This window comes from Ursus maritimus, unplaced genomic scaffold (genome assembly GCF_017311325.1).
Source record: "Ursus maritimus isolate PB19 unplaced genomic scaffold, ASM1731132v1 scaffold_7, whole genome shotgun sequence".
In the NCBI taxonomy this organism is placed as follows: Eukaryota; Metazoa; Chordata; class Mammalia; order Carnivora; family Ursidae; genus Ursus; species Ursus maritimus.
Window position 1 is genome coordinate 80,584,251 of NW_024426885.1, and position 16,918 is coordinate 80,601,168.

The window sequence follows — 16,918 nt, forward strand, 5'->3', positions numbered from 1 at the left end:
CAATATAGGTTTGAGGGTATTGTACCTAGTCTGTGTCCCTAATTTCTCATTTTTCTCCATGAACACCTTTGTCTACTCATTTTTCTTGTGATTCCAATTACTTTTCATTAACTCAGTTGGACCCATCTTATTTTCTGTGATTTTTCTCCTACCTGCATCTGTCACTCCTGTAAAATCTTCCATCCTCTCTTCACTGCTTCTTGAATTTATATTGTTATTTCTGTCCATTTTGAATGTTTTATTTATAAAGTGCTGAATAATTATATGTCTGTGTGTTAATAGCTTTTCTTTCTTTTTCCACATATGTTTTCTCGAACTGGGTGGGAAAAAGGCACTTTGATCCTGAAACCAAAAGTCAGATATATAATAGACATTTGTATATTAATCCAATTCCATTAGAACTGCAAAATTCTTACGGTTTGTTCAATATTTTCATTTCTAGAAGACAGCAAAGCTTATTACCTAACAGAGAGAATGCAGAGAAACCAAGACAAATATGTGCCACAAGTTTTATTCAACAACAAAACAGTGACCTCAGAGAAAGTTTATGCTTTAAGAAAATCATCTAATATGAGTACAAATTTTATTCCTTCAAGAAAATTGCCCTGTAAACATAACTTATATGGAATGAATTTGAAAAATATTTTAATATCAGTTGGTAGTAATAGAAATTCTTCAAGAAAAAAGCCTCACATGTTAAATGTATATGAGAAATTACTTGATATTAAGCAGGAAAAACCTCATACTCAAGAGATTTCTGATGAAAATAATCCATATGAGAAAGCCCTTGGTCATAAGAATGGTATTATTCAGCATGTAAATATGCAATCTTCAGAGAAGACTTTAAAATATGATGGTGGAAAATCCTTAGGAAAAAAGACCACAGTAATTCCACGCAGGCAAATTGACAGAGGAGAGAACAGACATGGAGAAACCTGTGAGAAGTCATCTCTCTTGAAATGTCATGGGGTCTCCTTCGAAATAAAACAATGCAAAGGCAATCAAATTGAAAATAATTTCAGCAGGATGTCACATTTCACTCAAGTTCAGAAAAAAGAGAGACGTGAGTGTCTATTCAAATGTAGTGAATGTGGGAAAACATTCAGCTACAAGTCAAACCTCACAGTGCATCAGAGAATACACACAGTAGAGAAACCCTGTGAATTTAATTCACATGGGAAAACAAGTCACAAAACACCCCTCACAAACAATCAGATAACATATACAGGGAAGAAACGTTATAAATGTAGTGAATGTGGTAAGTCCTTTTGCAAGAAGTCATCTCTCACTCGACATGAGGCAACATTCACAGGGGGGAAACCCGATGAATGTAATGAATGTGGAAAAACTTTCTGCAAGAAGTCAGCCTTCACTCAACATCAGAGAACTCACACAGGAGAGAAACACTTCCAATATAATGAACACAGTAAGACTTTCCATTGCCAGTCAGACATTCAGGTACATCAGAGAATTCATAAAAGAGAGAAACGCTTCCAATGTAATGAATGTGGCAAAACTTTCCATTGGCAGTCAGACATTAAGCTACATCAGAGAATTCACACAGGAGAGAAACCCTTTCAGTGTAGTAAATGTGGTAAAACTTTCTATCGGCAAGCAGATGTTAATGCACATCAGAGAATTCACACAGGAGAGAAACGCTTCCAATGTAATGAATGTGGTAAAACTTTCTATTGGCAGTCAGACGTTCATGCACATCAAAGAACTCACACAGGAGAGAAACCCTTTCAATGTAGCGAATGTGGTAAATCTTTTCATCGGCAGTCAGATGTTAATGTTCATCAGAGAACTCACACAGGAGAGAAACGCTTTCAGTGTAAGGAATGTGGTAAAACTTTCTATCGTCAGTCAGATGTTAATGCGCATCAGAGAATTCACACAGGACAGAAACCCTTTCAGTGTAATGAATGTGGTAAAACCTTCTATCGGCAGGCAGACGTTAATGTGCATCAGAGAACTCACACAGGAGAGAAACGTTTTCAATGTAATGAATGTGGTAAAACTTTCTATCGGCAGTCAGAAGTTAATGTGCATCGGAGAACTCACACAGGAGAGAAGCCCTTTCAGTGTAATGAGTGTGGTAAAACTTTCTATCGGCAGTCAGACGTTAATGCACATCAGAGAATTCACACAGGAGAGAAACCTTATAAATGTAATGAATGTGGGAAATCCTTTTATGAGAAGTCATCCCTCACTCGACATGAAAGAACTCACACAGGGGAAAAACCCTATCAATGTAAGGAATGTAGGAGAACCTTCTGCCAGAAGTCAGCCCTCACTCAACATCAGAGAACTCACACAGGAGATAGACCCTTTCAGTGTAATGTATGTGGTAAAACTTACCGTCATTTGTCAGCCATTAATGTACATCAGAGAACTCACACAGGAGAGAAACCCTTTCAGTGTCATGAATGTGAGAAATCTTTTCTTACAAAGTCAACTCTTATTAATCATCAGAGAACTCACACAGGGGAAAAACCCTTTGAATGTAACGAATGTGGTAAGAGTTTTCGTCATAAATCTACCCTTACTACCCATCTGAGAATTCACTCAGGAGAGAAACCTTATAAATGTTGTGAATGTGGAAAAACTTTCGGCCGGAAGTCAGCGCTTACTAATCATCAAGGAATTCACATAGGGTAGAAACTCTGTAGCAGAAACTTGCTGTGTTTTTCCCAATACCCATTTCTCTTTGTGGTTACACAACTAGTCGAGATTTTCTAGCTTTCCTTGCATTCACATGAGGGCATATGACCTCTGGTACAAATTCCAAGCCTGTAAAGGACTTCGTTTGGAATTTTTCCTACTTCCACTTTTCTTTCCTTATCAAAGGGTAATGAAGATCATCCTCAGGGTAACTTGGGAACTAGTTATTAGAGATTACAGATTCACAGGTTGGAAGAAACCAGGGTCCTGGGGAGAGTTCTGGCTTCTCTAACATCACTTGTAAGTCTTGTCATGAACCAGAAATAAATTTTGGATTTGTTCAGCCCCTGGGGGCTGTTTAGGGCTTTTTGTTGTCATGGTATATCCTAGCCATCCCTCATCTCGTATACCCTGTGAATCTAATGAAGGTATGAGAAACAGTATGTGTCAGGTAATTCATTTGAGGGGAACTGCTGTCAGTATCCTGCATTTTAATAAATTTTCATCAACAAGTCAAGCATTTTGTAAATCTGAAATTTACGAATTAAAACACCCCAAAATGAAATGAATATAGGAAAACTTTCACAAAGAATCTGCATCTGATTGACCATCAGATACTTGAGAGTAGAATACAAGTTAATAACTTGAAAAACATTTCAAGATTTATCAGGGAATAAAAGAAAATTGTCAGTTTAGGAAGTGAGGAAAACATTCTCATCTGGAAATAATCTTATGTTTTGGATGCAATACTAAATATCTTATTAATAATCTAACAAAGGATATTTATTTGACCGTCATGGTCAACAAAGAATATGTAGCTAGCTTTGAGAAGGCACAAGTGAAGTGAGTCATCAAAGTAACAGCACTAAGTGTATATGTGAATAATATATGTAAACATCAAAGTAACAGCACTAAATGCCTGTGTAAATAAAGTAACAGCACTTTGTAAACATCAAAGTAACAGCACTAAGTGTCTATGTGAATAAAGTAACAGCACTGTGTGTTTACGTGAATAAGCCTCTGAGCTTTGTTAGGCTTATACATATGAGTGTGCTCTTTAATGGCTACTTTCTGTATGCTTAATTTTTGTAACATACGCTACGATTTCTGACGCTAAATGCTCTTGTTGTCCCATTATATACTTACGCCACGATATATAAATTTTAAAAGAAACGTTGAATGCATGATACCACCTGTCCTGTGTTTCTACTATTTGGTGGCACGTGTTAATCAGTATAGACATTGTTAACAAACTGTTCTTTTAGTAAATGACCCAAATAATGACTCATAAAGATTTACTTGAAGTATGCGATGATTTAGTACACAGTTAGTTATAATACACGTCTGAGTCAATTTTCAAAATTGGCCTTGAACATTAGTACTTATTATACTGCGCAGATTGAAAGCAGGGCCTGTTGAAGAAATTTTCCCCATTTTATATTTGTGTCATATCCAAAGGATATGCTTATATAAGTTTTACGTGTGAAATGCAGATTTAAGTGAGGAAAGGATTGTCTGCATTTGTATTTAGTGTGGTAGAATGCCACATTTTTCCTCCTACAATTATACATGGTTTTTTCAGACAAGCTGTTCTATGTCTGTCACTTCTTATTTGAGTGACCTATATAGTGATTTAATCTCTGCCTCAGTTTCCTCATCTGCAAAATGGAGATAATATTGTCTGCCTTGCAGATACTGAACAGTTTGGGTCAGAGTTTTCTGGTATTCGAGCTGAAGACATTTATATTTAGAACTCGGACATTAGAAGTAAAATGGTCTGTCATCCCATAGTACAGTCCTCCATCTTTAGTTGATACAAGAAATTAAAACTTTGTATTTTGTCAGGTTTGTCTTTAAAACATATGAAACAGATGTGTTTAAAGTAAATGGAATAATCTCCTGACCACTTTCTGTTGTTGATTAAATATGGTGTAAACTAAAAATCCAACTTTGTTTTTTTCCAAATGAAGAGTCAGTTGATCTTTCACCTTTTGATTCGTTCACCCCTGTTTCACTGATTTGAAACCACATTTTTATTGTATACAGATTTATCCTTTGGTGTGGCTGCTACATTTCTAGGCCCTGTGTTCCTGTCCCCATTATCATACTGGTGGTGCACATTCCAGATGGGCCAACCATAGGACACCACCCTGCTGTCCCACACTGATGATGTCACTGCTCTGCACTCTCTGCTTTTTGCCGCTGCGTATAAACTCATTGTGAATTTCAGTGGTTCTAGTGACGTTTTGTGATACCACACTTTGCCTTATCCTGTATTAAAACCAGCATAATGGTTTTGCGTTACGTCCGTGTTTATATATGTAGCTTTTGTTATTTTTTAGCATCTTATACTCCGTTCTATTAAAGCAACTTAATTCTGTTGAAAGGCATCTTGTTTCTAATTTTTCATTATGAACAATACTATTTTGTACATTGTGTATTTAATACAGAGTAGAGCTGAATCCTCAACCCACGGTGAGAAAAACATTTTAGTGACTGTAAATATAAACATTTGTTGATTCGATCGGTATTTATTAATCACCAAGTAGAAGGCATTGTACAACAGTGAATAAAACATAAGTTCTACCTTTCCTGAGATTAAATTCCAGTAAGACATATCAGGGTTGTCAGAAGACAGAACCCATAGTAGTGATTTGAAAAGAAACAATATGATATAAAGAACTGTTGGGCGCCTGGGTGGTTCAGTTGGTTAAGTGGCTGCCTTCGGCTCAGGTCATGATCCCAGGGTGCTGGGATTGGGTCCCACATCGGGCTCCCAGCTCAGTGGGGAGTCTGCTTCTCCCTCCCTCTCTGCCCTGCCCCTCCCCATTCAGGCTCTGTCTTTCGCTTTCACTCTCTCTCAAATAAATAAATAAAATCTTTAAAAAACCAAAGGATTGTTAACTTGGTGTACAGTTTTTAACTAGGGATCTGAAATGGTAAAAAGGGAACACTGAGATATCGTGAAGATAGCAAGAATCTGGAAGGGAAAAATAAAAGTCAAATGCATCACTAAGATAACAACTGCAGGCAGCAGCTACCAGCTCTCGGCTGGTCAGACAAAGGGAACAGGAGAGGCATCTCTTAGAGCTAAAGAGCAGCCCTCCGGCAGGAACCTATTCTATCAATGTGGGTATCCAAGCCCAGAGGAGGGGCCTCACGGGGTTGCGGCCGTACTGGCTGAGGAGGGAGTGCTGGCTGCCTGGCACTGGTTTCTCTGATGGGATGTGATGACGCTGGTGTACAAGTGTTAGAAAAACAGCAAACTGAATTTAGCTGCTGCTTTCAGAAGACCCCATGCCTGACGGGTGTGGAGCAGGGATGCTAAGGTGCTGACAGCACAGGATGCTGATGGGAAGCCCACAGGAAACAAATGGGAAGAAGCATGTCCCTTCGCCGTCCATCCTTGCAATCCTCAAAGCATATACTCTTGGCCAAGCATGACAGCTGGTAAAACCTAAGTGTGGTTGCAGTGGAAAAAGTCGGCCAACCCAACCCAGTCAAGCGATTGAAGTTAACATAAATAATATTGGCATTTGGTATCATTCAATAGTATTGGATTTGTGTGCCATGTAATCGGATGCAATGAGAATTCCACCAAAAGTGCATAACCTGAGTCTAAGCAGGAGGGACCATCAAACAAACTCACATTGAGGTGCACTCTTTAAAATACATGGCTTGTAATCTTCAAGCATGTCAAGTTCATGCAAGTCAGGAAAACTGAGAAAGTGTTCCAGGTTGAAGGAGACTGAAGAAAGATGCAATTACAATGCTTGATCCTGGATTAAATCATTTGGCTGTAAAGGAAATGATTCAGAGAATGGGTGAAAAGTGAATGGGGTCTGAGGATTAGGTGGTAGGTATTAGTGTTAGTTTCCCGATTTTGGTGTTTGAAATGTGATTATATATTCCTGTAACTAAAGTATTTGGACGTGATATAGCATGTCGACAACGTGCTCTCAATAATTTAGAGAATGAAAGTTTATTTGCAGTATTGTTGCAAACTTTTTCTAAGTTTAAGATTATTTCCAAAGAATAATGTAGTTTGTACTTGATAAATAAATCACCTAACCTTTGTTTCTTTAACTTAGGTAATAATGTTAAGCTATAAATTAAAATAGAGACTTGGTTAAAAATTAAGCTGGTTCAAAGAATCTCCTCTAGAGGGAGCCCATGTGTCCCAAGCAGAAGAGCCAGGACTTAGAGCTGATTACTGTGTACTTAAAACTCATGTCTCTCCTGTGTTCTTCCTCGCACATGGGTCTTTGGATCACTTTTTTTGAAAAGTAAAGGAAATTGGAGGGCATTGGCAGCTGAGATTGGTGCCCAGTTTTACTCCTGAGATGACTGTCTCCGGGCTCAGGCATTTTGTTCCTGGGCTATTGGGTGGAAGAAGAGTTGTGAATGTCTGGTGAGGAGGAGGAGGGAGTGGCTGGGTTACCTTAGGTAAATTTCCCTCTCTGTGCCCTCTGTGTATTGACTAAACGTATGTTATTGGACACTTACGACATGTCAGGCCTGTGCTAGAAATTGTAAGTTTTAATTCTTATTAAGCCAGGGGAATATGAATGAATGGCTATAGCAGTGAAATAACTGTCAGCGTCCCGTGGAGCTAAGGGTAGGACCCTCCTAGCATCCTTAAGGTGAGTAGAAACTGTAGACCCATGTTGTCTAATCATACATCTTAGTTCATTCAGGCTGCTTTGAGGAAGTCCATAGACAGGTGGTTTATAAGCAACAGATACTTCTTTCTCACTTCTGGAGGCTGGGAAGTCTAAGATCATGGCACTGGCATAATTTGTGTCTGCTGAGGGCCTGCTTCCTGGTTCCTAGAAGCCTGTTTTGTCCTTGTGTCCTCACATGGCAGACACGGTGAGGGATCTCTCTGGGGTTTCTTCTGTAAAGGCACTAACCCCATTCATGAGGGCTCCACTCTTGTGATCTAATCATCCCCCAAAAGGCCCCGCCTCCAAATATTATTACATTGAGAGTAGTTTGCCACATGATTTTTTTGGAGGGAACAGGTGATACCAGACATAAACAGTCAATCTATAGTGTGATTTCTTCATTTTTATTTTTATTTTACAAATAATACTGAGATATAGTCTTTTTTAAAATGACAGCTATTCCTTTCGTTTCCCTTCCCTTCCCAGCACAGGGACAGCAGTCCCATTGCAGGTCAGTGAGGCGAAGAGAGGAGCTCCACACAGAGGAGCAGAGTAGTACTGCTGTTCCTATCACAGAGACATGGGACACTGCGGAGTTGGCGGCTAAGGAGATTGCAGATACAGGGAATTGTTGGCATGGTTGGAGATTGATTACACTGAGAGGAAGATGAATGTATTGAAAATGAAGTACAAGTTTCTCCCTGTTGAAAGTGTTTATAAATATAGAAAGAAGACTGAGCAGAACCCTGAAGTGTTGAATCAGAATTGGAGGTATTGGTAGGAATTGATCATTTTTAAAATAAATATACCTTGATAGACATAGATACATTAATAGATGTGTGTGTACATATGTAGACACATGCATGTGTATATGCAAATATGTGTGTATACAAACCTATGTGTGTATGTGTGTGTGTATGAATGTCCTCCGTACACATATTTCCTAGCTCTTTGTACTGGAAAGCAACTCCATTCCAGTAGCAATGAGAACTAGCTTCCAGAGTTTGGTTTTTAGATACTGTCTTCCACTTAAAGGAAGCAGAACTCCTTGGTAAATGCCTGATTCCAGACCTGGGCATGGGAAGGCAGATGAGCCTAAAACATCTTCCTACGAGAGAAGGCAAGGAATGGCTCAAGGAATAATGAAGGCATAGCAAAAGTACATAAAAGAGCCATCTTGAAGATGCTCCTATTGGCCAAATCTGGAACAATTTGAGCATAAAAATGAATAGTAACAATGGAATATAACCTATGTTATAAAACAGAAAGCCATGAAGCCATATTGACATAGAAATAAATAAGTGGGGAGAAGGGAATTCTCTTCCTTACTAGTAAATGTATGAGGAATAATGAAAATAGAAAACCAGTATTTGGTAACCCATCATAGTAGTGATTGATTCAGACGAGATTATTAATAGATACTAAGATTGGTGAGTGGATGAGGAACAGATTATTGGCATTATCTCAGAATATCTCCACAAATATGAATTTCAAAGGGGATACTGGTGATATTATGGCAGGGGAACCCGGCAGACACCAAAATGACAAGATGATCCAGGCTAATACCACCATGATCTGCATTGTGTGGACCCTGACATGGTACACTGATCCATCTTTTCTGTGGTTACTACCAAGAAAGCATGACCTAAGTCTGGTAATGAAGAAACACAGGAGAGACCCAGACTAATGGGATCCAGGACCAGAAAGGAAAGACTTTGTTGGGACAGTTGTTGAGTTTGGAGTGGGGTTTGTGGATCTGACAGTAGTGTTCTGTCAAGGTTGATTTTCTGACTTGCTTGTTTGGTCGGTGGTTCTGTAAGAAAGTGTCCTTGTTTTAGGAGAATGCCTAGTGGCGTACTTAGGAATTGTGGTGTATGGCGTCTGCAGCTCTATCTCTTATACTCAGGAAAAGAATAATGATAATAGGAGGATAGTTGATCAGAAAGAGACAAAGCAAATGCAGTGACATGTGAACAGTTGGGGAATCTAGGTATGGGAGGTGGAATTTTTTTACTGTTCTTGCAACTTTCCTGAAGTTTGAAATTATTTCAAAATAAATCATTAATTAGTTTCTTTGGACTCACCACTTATACATCGGTAGTCTTCCTTGCTGTAACCATTGCTGTTAGTTCAGTGTGTTTAAAACCCACATATATGTACATTAAAAATATGTAATAAGAGTACCATCTTATTTTAAAGTAAGATTCAAATTTTTAAATAACATCATATATACATTCATGAAGTCTGATATTTATTATTGTGGTTGAAATAATACAATTTCTGAATTGTCTAGAACCACAAAATGTTAAAACTGACTTCCCAAATGAAGTACAGATTGTACCTCTGGTTGCCATGTGGTAATGATACTTTAACTAGTAAGCCTAAATGAATTTTAGAATTGTTGGTATCCTGTGAATGAGCCCCTCTCTTAAGTAAGTGCATAGGAGGTTTCTTGGGTGATTTGGTGATTTGTTCTTCTTTAAATTTACAAACTGAAATTGAAAATAATTCTTAAAATCTTTAAAAGTCATCTAAATGAAGGAACTAAGAAAACCATCATTAGGCAAACCACACATCAATGATGACTGCTGACACTATCCATTAACAGATGCTAATAATAAGATATTAATTAATTACAATGGGAAAAATAGTAACGTTACAGCAGAGGACCCTGGCAGACATAACTTTAACAGAGTGGTGAACATGTCTCGTAATCAGACATAGCAACATGATGAACTTCCTGATACGATGCCCTGAGACCTACACATCTCTTAAGTGGTATTCTTGTCCCACACATACATCATCCCAATCACGAGAAAACATCAGACAAACACATATTGGGGGACCTTCTACAAAATAACCAACTAGTATCTGTCAAAGTGTCAAGGTTGTGAAAGATGAGGAAAGACTCAGGAGCTGTCCCTCCAGTCAAGTGACACTTCCTACACAGACTGCTGGTGTCACCTCATGCAGCTCCCGCTCATCCTCCCTTCTGAACCTGGGATCATAGTCTTTGATGGCTTCTGAGAATGGCGACATCCTGCAGGTTTTGCCCACTTCTTGGGAGATGAATAACAAATTCTGATCACAGAGATGTAAGATGAGCTCTTTTGGGGGTTCTGTCTCCATGATTTAGCTCCAGAAAGAGAGAGCTCAGGTAAGAGAGTTTAATCTTCCAGGTGGGATTCCTATTCATTGTGCTGGGACCTGAGTCTGTGAGAAAAATTCACTTGGCATGGAAACTTTATCCAGGGTGCCTTCAAGGTCCATTCATATTGCAAGTGGACAAGATTTCCTTCTTTCTCATGGCTGAGTAATACTCTGGTGTGTGTGTGTGTGTGTGTGTGTGTGTGTGCATGCACACATATATATCACACCTGCTTTATCCATTCATCTGTTGATGGACACAGGTTGTTTCCATATCTTGAGTATTGTGAATAATAATGCAATAAACATGGGAGTGCATATATCTCTTCAGTGTCCTGTTTTCATTTTCTTTGGGTGTATATCCTCAAGAGCAATTGTTAGATCATATGAAAATTTTATTTCTAATTTTATGAAGACCCTCCATACTGTTATCTATAGTAGGTGTACTGATACACATTCCTACCACCAGTGTGCCAGAGTTTCCTTTTCTCCACATCCTTGCCAGCACATGTTATTTCTTGTGCCTTTGATAATAGCCATCCTAATAGGTATGAGGTGATCTCTCATTGTGGATTTGATTTGCATATCACTGATGAGTGATATTGAGCATCTTTTCATGTACTTGGCCATGTAGATACCTGCTTTGGAAAAATGCCTATTCCTCTGCCCATTTTTATTTTTTAAAACATCTATGTATTTATTTATTTTGGAGAAAGAGAGAGAGAGAGCAGGGTGGAGGGGCAAAGGGAGAGGGAGAGAGAGAATCTCAAGCAGACTCCTTGCTAAGCATAGAGTGGGACTCGGGGCTTGATCTCGTGACCCTGAGATCATGACCCTGAAATCATGAGCTGAACCGAAATCAAGAGTCGGATGCTCAACTGACTGAACCACCCAAGCACCTCTCCTCTGGCCATTTTTAAATCGGATTTGTTATTTTTGAGTTACAGGAGTTGTTAATGTATTTATCTGATAGATGGTTTGCAAATATTTTCTCCTGTAGGTTCCCTTTCCATTTTTTTTATTGTTTTGTTTGCTGTGTAGCAGCTTTTTAGTTTAATGTAGTCCCACTTACTGATTTTTCTTTTCTTTGTGGCTGTGCTTTTGGTGTCCTGTCCAAACAGTCATTACCAAGACCACAGTTGAGGATCTGCTTCCCTATGTTTTCTTCTAGGAGTTTTATGGTATCAGGTCTTAATGTTTAAGTCTTCAACTTATTTTGAGTTACCTTTGTGAGTGGTGTAAGATAGAGCTCCAAGTTCATGTTTCTGCATGTGGTTATCTCATTTTCCTACTATCATTTATTGAAAAGACTGTCTTTTCTGCACTGAGCATTTCTGGATCCCTTGTCAAATATTAGTTCATTGTATATGCATGAGTCTATTTCTGGACTCTTAATTCTGTTCCATTGGTCAACCTGGCTGTTTTTATGCCAATACCGTATTAATTTAATTACTACAACTTTTTGGTATAGCGTGAAATCAGGAAGTGTGATGCTTCTAGCTTGGCTCTTTCTCATGATTGGTTTGACTATTGATGGTCTTTATGGTTTCATACAAATTTTCATATTGTTTTTTCTATTTTGTGAAAAATGCCATTGAAATTTTGATAGGATTGCATTGAATATATAATTGGCTTTGGGTAGTTTTCAAAATTAAGGTATAATTGGAATATAACATTGGGTAAGTTTTCACAGATTTTTACAGGTTTTTTTCTTGTGATGAGAAATTTAAGATCTACTCTCCTCACACCTTTCAAAATACAATGCAGTATTGTTAACTATACTTACCATGCCAAACATTATATCCCCAACCTTATTTATCCTGTAACTGGCATTTTGTACCTTTTCACTCCCTTTGCCCACTCCCCACACCCTGCCTCTGGCAACCTCCAATCTGTACTATGATTTTGGTTGTTTTTGTTTTGTTTTTAAAGATTCCACATATAAGTGAGATCATACAACATTTGTCTGTCACTGTGACTTCCTCATTTGGCATAATGCCCTCAAGGTGTATCCATATTGCTCTTGCTCCCTTAAGAGCAAGGTTTCCCTTTTCATGGCTGAATAATATTCCCGTGTGTGTGTGTGTGTGTGTGTGTGTGTGTGTGTGTGTGGTTTGCTGGCTCTCCTGGTCCTGTGGTTCTTACTAAGGTCTGGCTGCCTGTGAATAGGTACACAGGTGGAGGAGGCTCACCCTGGGTTCCTTGGCATATAGTGTTGGGTTCCACAACTTCTACCAACGCATTTTTGTTCATGGATGGATGTTGAATTAGTTGTTTAAAAGGAAGAGAAAAAGGAGGAACCAATGTCTTATGCTGACATGCTGATGTCACTCTGGTACATTTTTTCCCACTTTTGTTTTAAGTAATCTTTACTCCCAGTGTGGGGCTCAGACTCATGACCCTGATATCAAGAGTCGTACGCTCTACTGATGGAGCCAGCCAGGCACCCCTTTCTAGTATATTTTTCTAAGATGTGATCTTGCTTACATATTCTTATAAACCAAATTCTTAATTTTGAAGTATTTTGTAATCAACCCCCTATGTAAGTTAGTATACCTCTGCATTACCTTTTTTTTTTTAGTAGTCTCCATGCCCAGTGTGTAGCCCAACATGGATCTTGAACTCATGACCATGAAATCAAAACTTGAGGTGAAATCAAATCAAGTGTCAGATGCTTAACTGACTGACACATCCAGGTGCCCTCTACATTACTACTTTTAATGGTTACACAGTGTTCCACTATACCCTTAATTTATTTTACTTACACAAACTTCAAGAATATTTCATTTCTAGTATTTGCTTTTATAAATTAAATTTTAAGGAATCCTGTTAGTTTTAGCTCTTGCCTCTTTGCACTAAACCTAGCATTCTCTACTGTGCATTGGGATATTGGTGCTTGGGACTGTGTAAACCACATTGCACACTTCTTCCTTGCTGCCTGTTAGGCTTTCCCCTAGGAGACCCTACAGGAAGTTTGGAGGACAGGGTTACAGGAGGAGCAACTTCCTTCTTCCTGTTTGCAGGATGCTTTCGTTAACATCACCCCAGCAATGGCCCTTCACCTTGGCCACTAGTGGTACACTACAGCTTCTTTTTTTGAAGTATTTAAAAATTGAGATATAATTCACATATCATTACATTCACTCCCTTAAGAGCAGAAAATTCAGTGGTTTCCACTATATTCACAAAGTTGTGCAACCATCACTAGTGTCTAATCCCAGCAGGTTCCCTCACTCTCCAGCTTCTTTTCGCTCTCCCACTGTAGCCGTATTGATCCCTCTCTGACAGGCAGCACCAGGTGAGTGGGACAGCCTTCAGAGGCGTTATCCCCACCATGCCCTCTGACAGGCCTGCAGCAACTGAACAGCGCCCCTCTGAAGGTCTGAATTCCAGTTCTGCGAGGCTCTTCTCTCAGTACCTATGATATCAGCATGACCCAGGCATCTCCCCTGCTTCAGGTGTGGAATCCTAGTTCCTCAAGTGTAGGATCCTCTCTTGAGTGGCTAAGTTTGAATTCTTTGACTTCTATCATGTTACCCTGGGGTGGTAGCTGCTGTCTGCAGTTGTTATCCCTGTTACCTCAGTGTTCACTTTTGCCTTTAAAATACCTGCTTTAACCCGTTCTATTAAATTCCCTCCCTTATCTATCTGAGTGGTTTCTCTTCCCATCTGGACTCTGGTGTAAACATTCTTGTATGTACATCAATGAAAATTAATTTTATTATTATAAAGTCATGCGTAGTTGTGTAAATGGAATTGCCAGATTGAAATTCCTTTATAATTTGATAAAAATGAACCTCCAGAGAGTTTACATGAATTAAACTCTCAATAAAAGTGACTAGGAGTAAGTATTTTCTCAATTACATATTACTCTTTTAAAAATATTTTTGAGTCTTATACTTCAAAATGGTATTTTACTTATTCGTAATTTCCCCAGATTGGAAATTAAGGTCGTTTGGGAAGAGATAAGTGAAGTGTGGTAAATTCATACCATGAACTAGGACTTGGGAAATAAAAGCCAACAAGTGTATTGATACACGAAACAACATTGATGAATCTTAAATGTCTTGTACTAAGTCAAAGATAACAGATTCATAAGATTACATACGGTAAGATTCAATATATGTGACTTTCCAGAAAAGGCAAACTGTAAGCATGAAAAAGAGATAGTAGCTGCCAAAGGATAAGAGTGGGGAGAATGTGTGACTTCAAAAGGGTAGCATGAAGGAACTTGGGGGGCTGTGATGAAACAAATCTGTATTTTGCCTGTGGTGGTGGTTACACAGATCTGTACATTTGTCAAATTCATAAAATTACAGCAGAGTGAACTTTTGTGTATAGAAATTTTAAAAAGTTAAATCTCAATGATATCTTACTTTTTTTACTTAAAACATTTGCATTTTTTCAATTCTAATAATGGACTTCTACATACATTTGTCATTCATTTTCATTTTATATACATTTATCATTCATTATCATATCAGCATTTAGTTCTATAGCCTGTTTTAAATTTTTCTTTCTATTGATTTCAAGATCTCTTTTTAAATTAATGTATCTTTTCTTTCAAATAGTAAAAATATAATTTCCTGGTTTATTTGCTTTTAACTTAAAAATTAGGACTGAGTTATTTTTTATAATGTATCAGATACTAAATTTATGGTTTCTGTTTTTGGTGTCATAACTTGTCACTTGTATTTTTTTTATTAACTAGTGTTTTATTTTAAATCTTGAATCCATGTGAATTATACCATGTGTGATCTATGTACATAACTTTACTCCAAATTATTGGGAAGGGATTACTGTTTGGAATATTCCATTCTTTCCTCAGTGCTTTGAAATGCTACATTTATTATACTACATTCAAAAAATATACTTAATCATGGCTTTATTTCCATGAAGCAGATGCCAAACTATTTTTAGTGGAGCAGTATTACGCATATTGATACTTTTTAGGAATTTTTCTTTTTGAAATGTTTTCTGTTAATTTAGATTTTTATTTATTCCAGATGAAGTTGAGAATTCTTTTGTAAAGTACACATTAAGGTATACAAAAATCAAAGAGAAAAAAATATATACAAAAGTTTATGAGATTCTTAGTGGAATGTTTTCAAAGAATATTCTTTCTATAAAAGGATAGGTCTTCATTTATTCAAGTAATCTTAATGTCACAGAGGAAAGAATATGTTTATGTAAATGAATATATATATCTGGACTGTGTTTTATGATTTATCTACAATTTTCGTTTATTGCTTTCATGATTTTTGATGAACTAACTTTCTTGACCCTGCCCTCTCCCCCTGGCTTTTCATTTTCTGAGAGAATCGCTGATGCTGTCAGATACTTTTTTTCAATTATTTTTATTTTAATTTTTTAAAAATATTTTATTTATTTATTCGACAGAGATAGAGACAGCCAGCGAGAGAGGGAACACAAGCAGGGGGAGTGGGAGAGGAAGAAGCAGGCTCAGAGCGGAGGAGCCTGATGTGGGGCTCAATCCCACAACGCCAGGATCACACCCTGAGCCGAAGGCAGACGCCCAACCGCTGTGCCACCCAGGCTCCCCAGATACTATTTTTTTTAAACATTCTTTTATTGTTTTGATGGAATCTATTTCCTAGTATTTGAAAAATTGAACTCGACATGCAGGTTCCCTTCTCCTGATAGCTAGCTGTGTCTAAATTGCACCCTTGCTACACATGGAACTCAGCTGTAATCCGTAACTTGAGGGGAGTCCCTGACGGGCTGCGACTGCTTGGGGAGCTATCTCAAGCGCCCCCAATTTTCACGTGCTCGGTAAAGACTGCACTCTCAGCCAATCTCGCACGGCTCGTAGCCAGCAGGGAAGGGGAGTTCAATCTTGCAGCACTGATTGCCCGGACTGTCTGGTTCTGCGCATGCCTGGTTCCGCCTTCTGCCTCCGTGCACTTCCGTCTTTTTTCCCCCCGTTTTCTTCAAGTCTCGCGTGGGAGGCGATTCCCGGGCCGCTGAGTCTCTGCCCTTTTCTGGGGCCAGTGCCTCACAACGAGGGAGCGATAGGTGAGCCCGGGACGGTGGGACGAGGGCTGAGGGGTGCGCCGCGCTGCCCGGGGGACGCATGTCAGGGGTAGGCGGTCGGTGCCCGATAGTGTGGAGGTCCGCGGACCCCCGACGGCAGGATGGGGACGTCTCCATCAAGACTAGGGGTCGGTGAGCCCACGTGATCGGCCCCTGCGCGGAGCGAGCCGCGCTGTCCGTGCGCCACCGTCCTGGAGGCCGCAGGAGGAGGGTGTATGCGCATGCGCGGTGGGTGGCCGGATCCGGTCGGAAGGGGACGGCGCTCCGGGGAGGACCTTTGCGCGTGCGCGGCGGGTGGTTGCGTGCGGTGGTCGGGGGAGCCGGGTCGGCCTGCGGGGCTGTGCGGTTACCAACCCCCCCCCCCCCCCCCCCCCCCCCCCCCCCCC

At 39.3% G+C, this 16,918-nt stretch overlaps 2 protein-coding genes across 6 annotated transcripts in view; both read left to right on the plus strand.

The window, feature by feature from the left end:
• The window catches only part of LOC103661947 (zinc finger protein 260-like), a 31,317-nt gene extending 23,162 nt beyond the window's left edge, over positions 1-8,155 (plus strand). For 3 of the 5 annotated variants that reach the window (XM_008689625.2, XM_008689624.2, XM_008689622.2), the window contains one exon: positions 443-5,054. In XM_008689625.2, the coding sequence (XP_008687847.2) occupies positions 443-2,661 (2,219 nt within the window). In that variant the 3' untranslated portion in view covers positions 2,662-5,054. Of the gene's footprint in view, positions 1-442; positions 5,055-7,817 lie in introns of those variants that run through there. The other 2 variants (XM_040624756.1, XM_040624757.1) reach the window with 2 other exon arrangements.
• A 7,848-nt stretch (positions 8,156-16,003) lies between these two features.
• LOC103661951 (zinc finger protein 33B) overlaps positions 16,004-16,918 on the plus strand; it is a 52,256-nt gene continuing 51,341 nt past the window's right edge. Inside the window, 1 exon segment of the mRNA XM_008689631.2 lies at positions 16,004-16,514. The gene's annotated coding sequence lies outside the window, so the exon portion shown is untranslated.